An 8,285-nucleotide genomic window follows, 5' to 3' on the forward strand; every position below is an offset into this window, starting at 1 on the left:
TGCTGCTGCTCAGCAGGTACTTCACTTAGTTTCCTCCAATTAAAATTTGCAAACAGAAAAGCTTTCCAGTGCTAACAGAAACATGTGCTGTCCTGAAGACTTGAAGCCACGTGTTACAGGAATGGCTGGGTAGACCACACCGATACAATATAAAGGCAACGTCAATCACCTTCTCTCACTTTTTAATAGCTCCCTGCCATGGTTCTCATTCTCCATCACTAGAAACTTAAGATTAAAGGAACTTTACAATATTTCAAGTACAGTATCATCCATTAAGATGGATCTCCTTCATAGCAATGGCGTGCTTATCATTCAGCATTTGCAGAGGGACTACAGGGCTTACCAGGATTTCCTTAATTTTATGTCACATGTTGGAGATCCCCGGAATATCTTCTCTATTTATTTTCCTCTCTGGTTTCAGCTCAATCAAGTGGTTGGTACTAAAATGATATGGGTGGCAGTCATTGGTGATTGGTTCAACCTCATATTTAAATGGTAAGAAGTTGGATTTATTTGAAGTTTGGTATTTTTAACTGCAGTTACTATATGTGCCTCAAGCTTAGAAAACTGTGAGTAACGTACTAGTAGGTTTTCCCCTGTAATCATAAAACAGGACTTCACATTGAAGATATTTAAGATATATTTGAAATGATATTTTGATAAAACAGGAAGAACCTATAGAACTATTGTTGAGCTCTTTATATTCCTTGTAAGATTTATCATGCTTTGCTGAGACCTTCTTACATAAAAACCTTTTTATTACATTTCTGCTTCATTTTATTTTATTTGTTTTGTCAGGATTTTGTTTGGCCATCGCCCATACTGGTGGGTGCAAGAAACAATGATTTATCCCAATCAGTCAAGCCCGTGTCTTGAGCAGTTTCCTATAACATGCGAAACTGGACCAGGTAAGAAATGTTAGTACATTTAATAGAGTCAGCAGATTTTGTGGAGAGATGTGACTTATGAAGATCTTACATGATGTACAAATCCCAGAGATCATGTTTAAAATAGCACCAAAACATGGGAAGAGAGAAAGGAAGAAATACAATGTGATAAGTATTTGATTGCTGTATGACAAGAATGTTTATTTTGTTGCCTTTAAAAAGCACAACGGAGAGTACTTTTCTTTAAAAATAACTTCTACTAAAACAAACCTGTATGTTGGAAAGGAATTTTCACAAAACTTGTGTCATAGGTTCCAAAAGAGTGATACACTTGCTTTGTGAGGTCACTTTAGGAACAGTTGCAGTGCCAATGACAGCTTAGGGAGAGAAATTCCATGTTAAGACTGTTTCAAAGCAAAGCAGGAGGCTGTTGAGTTTGCGGGCTTGTGCACTATTACTCAAACCACAAAACCAGTGGGTGGTTCAGTGTAAATAACAGTAGGATCAACAATTACATAATGTATCACAAGTGGAAAATGGAACCCTTCTGCTCAGAACCCAACACTGGTGCTGAATGGGGGTCAGAGTGGAGGGTGGGTTTATGTCTAGAAATGTTTTGGAAAAAATGTCTAAAAAAATGCCTTTCCAATGTATTTTCACTTTTTTATATCTCATTGTCTTCTCTGTGGAACTCAAAGGCAATACAGCTGAAGTTAAATGAGCTTATGCACCCCCAACATGTGAAAAGAGATAAACTTGCTTTGAGCTAACTGACTGAATTTATTGAATTCACTGTACATGAAAATATTGGCTGTGAAAATGAGTGTGCTTTGTGCCTCTTCAATGCCACCACTCTAAGTGGTTTGCAGAGCTGTATTTGTTAACATTATCCTGCATTATATCCCATTGTAATTTTTAACTAAGAAACTTAAGCCCTTGTATCAGGCAGGGTTTAGTAATGCCTATTTTATATGTGATCTGCAGTCTATTTCAAGTTAATCCATTTGGGACCTAACCCAACGTATTAAGATCCTCTTTTCAAAAGACTTGAGAGCTGAGCCCACTCAGCACCATGTAATTCCACACCCTAAAGAGCCTGTCAGAGTGTTTCATTTTGAGTCACTGAAGGCCGTTCTTCCTGAAGTGACAAGTTCTGTTCATTGGATACTGCTGTCATACCAGTTCCTTATTTGTACTTCTAATGACCACAGTTTTTCCATTTCCAAATTTGCCCTTGATCATTGACAATATCTGTCACACCTGTTGCAGTCAGTGCAACTGAGGGGCACACAGTAACTGTGTGAGCTTATAAGGTTCTTTGCATACTTTTAAAATATTTAATTTATATTAAAAGATTAGAGAAGAAGCCACAGCTGTGATGAGGACATATCCAAATATTGCTAGGATTGCCTGAACTGCAAACTCTGAAGCCCAGCAAAAGTGAAAGATGAGGGAATTTATTTATATGACTACTTGGCAAGCAATCTAGCACCTGAATTTGATTTGTACTTCTGGAATGAACTGAACTAAAACCCTGCAACCATATTTTCTCTGGTATTTGTAAAGTTTTAAGAACATAAAACTTAAGGTGGAGTTTGTGCTGTTTCTAGTAGGTAGGTGAACTATGAAACAAGAAAGAGAAGTTTTCCTAATACTGATATACAACATTATTGTTTCCTTAGCAGTGACATTTGTTCTGTTGTGAAGTTTAAAGTGTACATCTGTTATGAAATCAACAAAAGAGTTGGTAGCATGACCACTAAAGATACTGCCAAGCAGAATACCAATAAATATGCATGGAGACAGAAATCATTGTCCTCCCTAGACATTCCTGCTTTGCTGCATCACTGAAGTATTCTTTTGCTTTGCAAGATACTATATAGTGATGGTTCATAACACATTCTTCAACCAAAATATTTTCTTATACCAGTAAGATAACCCTGTCCCTTTTACTTCTCTTTTGTCCCCACAGAAAAAAAAGTGGTATAGACAGATTCCAATTATGTCATATTCTCTCCTTCCCTATTTAAATGTGTTGGTTATAAACCTGGTGAACAGGGGAAAAGAAGTGTCAGGGTGATTTTAGGAATCATTTCCCTTGCATCATGCCAGCATACTTTGCCTTTTGGATGATTTTTGTGGTTGCAGGAACTTCTTTGTGGCTTTATATTGTTTCCAGTAAAAATAAAATTGTATTTGTTAAATTAAAACAAATTGCATGTATATTATTTTACCTGGGCTAAAAAGAAATCACCATCTGTAGTGACTTCTAGAAATATAGAAAAAGAAATCACTATCTCTATTGATCTCTATATGCTCTATATGAGAGTGTGTTCCCTGTTAACAGATTACTGTGGGTACAGCAGTTGGTTCAATATATTAGAGCAATATTTCATGTGCCAGTTCCACTGATAATCTGTTTCCAAGCTAGTGGACATTGTACAAACCTGTAAAATTAAGAAAATAAACCAAAGTAAATAATAAAGACACAGTTCTTTCATAATACTTCAGATATATTTCTAAATTTATGACAAAACTAAAGCATGGACTGTAATATTACTAATGAGAGACAGATCACACTCACAATTGCTAACACCATGGTAACTGGAGAAGGAGATAAAAGGCAATTTGGAAGTTCCACCTGAAGTTACACTGGTACTTTGTTTTAGAATGTTACAAGGAGCTAAATCTCTAGTGCTCCCCTTAGTTATGAGGTGTCCCATTCAAAACCCATCTCATCTGATCCTCGTACGTAACTTCTACATTGTATGATACAGCCCTGAGAGAACCCTAGATGCTCTATTTTAAAAATCACAATCTAAACCTAGGTAATGGAAAAATATTATGCTTTCCAGTCAAGATACCAGCTCACACCAATTTAAGATGGTTAAGCTGTTACCTACTCAATTTGAGACTATTCTGAATTCTTTAAGGATGAGTCTTCTGAAAAATTCATATCAAGAAAATTAACTTCTGACAAATACTTGACACTATTTCATCCTTTGTTGACCATTTCTTTCCTGAATGATTAGGTGTCTGAATAACTGCCAGTAGACAGTTTCTTTATGATAAATATTACAGTCATCATTTTTAAGCTTGAATATTTCCTTTTCATTTTCACTAGGAAGCCCATCTGGGCATGCCATGGGATCTTCCTGCATCTGGTATGTAATGGTCACAGCAGCACTTAGCTACACAGTCAGATGGAAAGATAAATCAGCAGTTACCCTTCACAGGTCAGTGAGGTCTCATTATTCTAACACATACAAGTACTTCTTTATATATATGCTATATTTTTAATGGATATATTTTAACCAAAAAGTCATAGTCTGTTTTGTCCAGTTTGTAAAAAAACCCACACTTTTATTATGATCTACTTCAGCTGAAGAAAAAGAATATTAAGAAAATGTATCCCTTTGTGTAGGTTGGTATTTATTAACTCATAGTCATTGCATACAATCTCTGTGAATCAGCTCCTGTTGAAGGTCATTTCACATCTTCGGCACTGGAAATATTGAATTCTGTTAATTGTCTTTATGTGTTGGATCTTTTCTTTGGTACACAAATTTGCTGCTTTGATAGCAGCCCTTCAGCGTAACATGGTACTTAGCTCTGTGGGGAAGTCTTATTGCTTTGGCTCTTCTTTCCAGGCCTGACAACGTTGTTCCTATACTATGTGAATTTTGTCACCAAGTAATTGTGGTTTTTTGCATTAAAGTATGATATCAGGATGAGAAATATGTTCAAAGTACTAGTGCTAATTTAAGTTGCCATAGATTAATCACTAAAGCCACATCATGTCTTGGACCTGAAACTACTGGGGAACTTCAGGTCATGTCTTGGACCTGAAACTACTAGTGTCTGTTCCTGCAGCCCTACATGTGGCTGTAAGAGCAGCCACCCTTACTAATGTTTTAGTACTGGCTTCCGGTTATTAATCATTCAGTTCTAAACTTCTCTACTTAGTAAAAATAAAAACCTGATGCAAAGGGGCCTAATTATAAAAGTTTTCCTTTTTGGGTGGAAAACTCGCTGGATGTCTGGGCCCAGTTGTTGGCAGGTCACCAGTGTGCTCCCCAGGGCTCAGTGTCAGGGTCTGTTCTATTTAACATCTTTATCAATGATCTGGATGAGGGGATCAAGTGCACCCTCAGTAACTTTGCTGATGATACAAAACTGGGCAGGAGTGTTGAGGGCAGGAAGGCTCTACAGGGGATCAGGACAGGCTGGATCAATGAGCCAAGGCCAATTGCATGAAGTGAAACAAGGCAAAGTGCTGGGTCCTGCACTTGGGCAAAAACAGCCCCACATAACGCTACAGGTTTGGGGCAGAGTGGCTGGAAAGCTGACCTGCAGAAAGCGACCTGGAAGTGTTAATCAACAGCCAGCTGAACATGAGCCAGCAGTGTGCCCAGGTGGCCAAGAAGGCCAACGGCATCCTGGCTTGTATCAGAAATAGTGTGGCCAGCTGGACCAGGGGAGTGATTGTCCCCTTGTACTCAGCGCTGGTGAGGCCGCACCTCGAATACTGTGTCCAGTTCTGGGCCCTTCACTACAAGAAGGACATTGAGGTACTAGAGCATGTCCAGAGATGGGCAATGAAGCTGGTGAAGGATCTGGAGAACAAGTCTTATGAGGAGCAGCTGAGGGAGCTGGAGATGTTTAGCCTGCAGAAGAGTAGACTGAGGGGAGATATGATCACTCTCTGCAGCTACCTGACAGGAGGTTGTAGTGAGATGGGGGTCAATCTCATCTCCCAAGTAACAAGTGATAGGACACGAGGAAATGGGCTCAAGTTGCACCAGGGAAGGTTTAGATTGGAGATTAAGAAGAACTTTTTCACTAAGAGGGTTGTTAAGCATTGGAACAGGCTGCCCAGGGAGGTGGTAGAGTCACCATCTCTAGAAATATTTAAAAGACACATAGCTGAGGTGCTGAGGGACATGGTTTAGCATGGGCTTGGCAGTATGAGGTTAGTGTTGGACTTGAAGGTCTTTTCCAACTGAAATACTTCTATGATTCTGTATTTCTATGATTCTATGAAGTTACTAGGTGAAATGTCTTAATTCTCAAGCATCTTCCTTTTCCCTCTTAGACTGACATGGTCATTCCTCTGGAGTATTTTTTGGATTATCCAGATCAGTGTGTGCATCTCAAGAGTATTCATAGCAACACATTTCCCTCATCAAGTTATTCTGGGAGTATTTGCTGGTAATGCTGCTATTTTTTTTCTTTTCTTTCAACATATATGCAAAATCTGAAAAAAAAAAGTATGAGAAAAGAGATTTTTGGTAGTGCCACTCAGCTTGCAACTGTAGTGGTGCTCTCTATTTTCTGAAAGATCAAGGATTTTATGATAGTCTAAAGGTAAAATATATGAAGTACTATGTGTCTGCCATCTTTGTAATTCACAGGCAGTGAGCCCTTGGCCATGTGCCAGATGATGCTGCCTGTAGTATGTCCACACTGCCACAGAGTAGGCTATGTGGTTTGTACTGGCTGCAACCTGATCTTTATCTGTGATGCCTGTGGGGAAGTGATCAGAGGAAGTTGCTCCTGTATTGCCCTGGCCTTGCCGCTCAGGGGAAGCAATTTGGTTCCCTTAAAATGGTGTCTGGTGCAAACCAGCATGTGAGCACTGTGGGCAGGCATGGGACCAGAGACCTGAGGGAAAAGAGAAAAAGACAAATTAGCAGTGCAAGCTCCCTAGGTTGATTTAAGAAGCTAAAGGGCATTTTTCAGAGTTACTTAAACATGTTTCAAATTGGTGTTTAGGGAGTTCAAACTATGAACAATCTCTCTAGCATCTATTTAAAGGAGGGTGACCAGAGCACTGAGTGGGGGCTGCCTGCTCCCAGTCTTTTTCACAGATGCATAGCAGCCCGGGCACCACTGGCTAACAGCTTGCAGTCCAGCTCTCCCTTCTCACAACCAGTATAAAATAAGTAAGAAAGAAGATAAGTGTATTCTGTATCTTTTTCTTGACGCCTCTGTGGGAACTGGTATTGAATTCTTTGAGTGCGGGACTCTTGGAAAAGGCATGTTCTAGTTCACATCTGCTATTTGATAGGTTGTCACTCAGGAGATGCAGTCAGGCCTAAGGTATGCCTCATATCAAAAACATGTAGTGCTTGATATGTAATTTCTTTTTTTTCCCAAATTATCAGTTTTGAGTGGGAGAAAAATTTTGTAATGTACTACGGAAGTGGTAAATTATATGTCTCGTGTGTGTGTGTGTGTATATATATATATATAAACCACATAGATATATTTTTCTTTCTTTCAAAAGTCAGGTTGTACAGGGGCACTGTAAAAAGTGCTTCTTTAGAGTATGAACATGTTGGTCCCTGTAACACCGAGTTTCTAATCTGCAGGCATTCTCGTGGCAGAAGCATTCGAGCATACCCCTGCCATCCAGACTGCAAGCTTGAGAATGTACATCAAGACAAACTTGTTTCTTTTCATGTTTGCCTTTGGCTTTTACCTAGTTCTCAAGCTTCTTGATATTGACTTGCTATGGTCTGTCCCCAAGGCCAAGAAGTGGTGTGCAAATCCAGACTGGATAAACATTGACACGACTCCATTTGCTGGACTGGTGAGGAATTTAGGTGCACTTTTTGGCTTAGGTCTCGGAATTAATTCTGAAATGTTCATCGTGAGCTGCAAAGGTAAAAATAGCTGTAAGATAAGTTTCCGTGTGTTGTGTATAGCTGCCTCGTTAGCTACACTGCAGCTGTATAATTTCCTGAAGATACCTACTCATACTGAGTATTTGTTCTACATTCTCTCTTTTTGTAAGAGTGCAGCTATGCCTCTGACTGTAGTTGCCTTGGTTCCGTACTGTGTCCATTCGTTAATGAGGACAACTGAAAAGAAACTTAAGTAGATAAAGTCTGCAAAGAGTTAGCAATGTGGGGATGGATGGACACGAACTGCTCGAGAGCCCTCTGCAAAGGCAGTTATGCAAACCCATTTTAACCAAGGGGAATGCCACTGCATCTGTGATGTGCTCTTGGTAAGTAACCAGTATGTCCAAAATCAGCTCAGAAATACTAATTCCTGATTCTTTTCCTAGAAGTATTGCAGCCACACTGTAATATGGTTGGAAATGTCCCAATAATCCTGGTCACAGTCAAGTTTTAAAGTATAATCAACAAGTTTTATTTAGTTACTTGGTCTTTTAGTTCTGCCCGTCTCCAACTAGATGGTGTTTCAAGCCTCAATTGTACATAGTGATACTCAATATTTAATTTTTATATATCTAGGTATTGTGTGTTAAACTGCTAAAGGTGTGACAGTATCACACCACCTTCAACCATACAGCTGTACCCAGGCACTGTGATAAAGGCCAGCATAACTATAAGCAAGGCTTTAGAAATAACTTCTTGGGCTTCCTGA

The 8,285-nt window shown here is 39.2% G+C and overlaps 1 protein-coding gene across 1 annotated transcript; it reads left to right on the top strand.

Moving 5' to 3' along the window:
* The first annotated feature begins 277 nt into the window (after nucleotides 1–277).
* On the top strand, nucleotides 278–8,285 carry G6PC2 (glucose-6-phosphatase catalytic subunit 2). Its single transcript, XM_010201668.2, has 5 exons — nucleotides 278–495; nucleotides 799–908; nucleotides 4,012–4,123; nucleotides 5,983–6,098; nucleotides 7,262–8,285. The coding sequence occupies exons 1-5, from the start codon at nucleotides 278–280 to the stop codon at nucleotides 7,771–7,773; spliced, it is 1,068 nt and encodes a 355-aa protein (XP_010199970.1). The 3' UTR covers nucleotides 7,774–8,285.

The sequence above is a fragment of the Colius striatus genome, chromosome 11 (assembly GCF_028858725.1).
Source record: "Colius striatus isolate bColStr4 chromosome 11, bColStr4.1.hap1, whole genome shotgun sequence".
NCBI classification, from domain to species: Eukaryota; Metazoa; Chordata; class Aves; order Coliiformes; family Coliidae; genus Colius; species Colius striatus.

Coding starts and splice junctions, on each gene's coding strand:
- G6PC2 (XM_010201668.2), top strand. CDS start 278: ATGGATCTCCTTCATAGCAATGGCGTGCTTATCATTCAGCATTTGCAG. Junction 496..798: donor TTCAACCTCATATTTAAATG/GTAAGAAGTTGG, acceptor TTGTTTTGTCAG/GATTTTGTTTGGCCATCGCC. Junction 909..4,011: donor AACATGCGAAACTGGACCAG/GTAAGAAATGTT, acceptor CATTTTCACTAG/GAAGCCCATCTGGGCATGCC.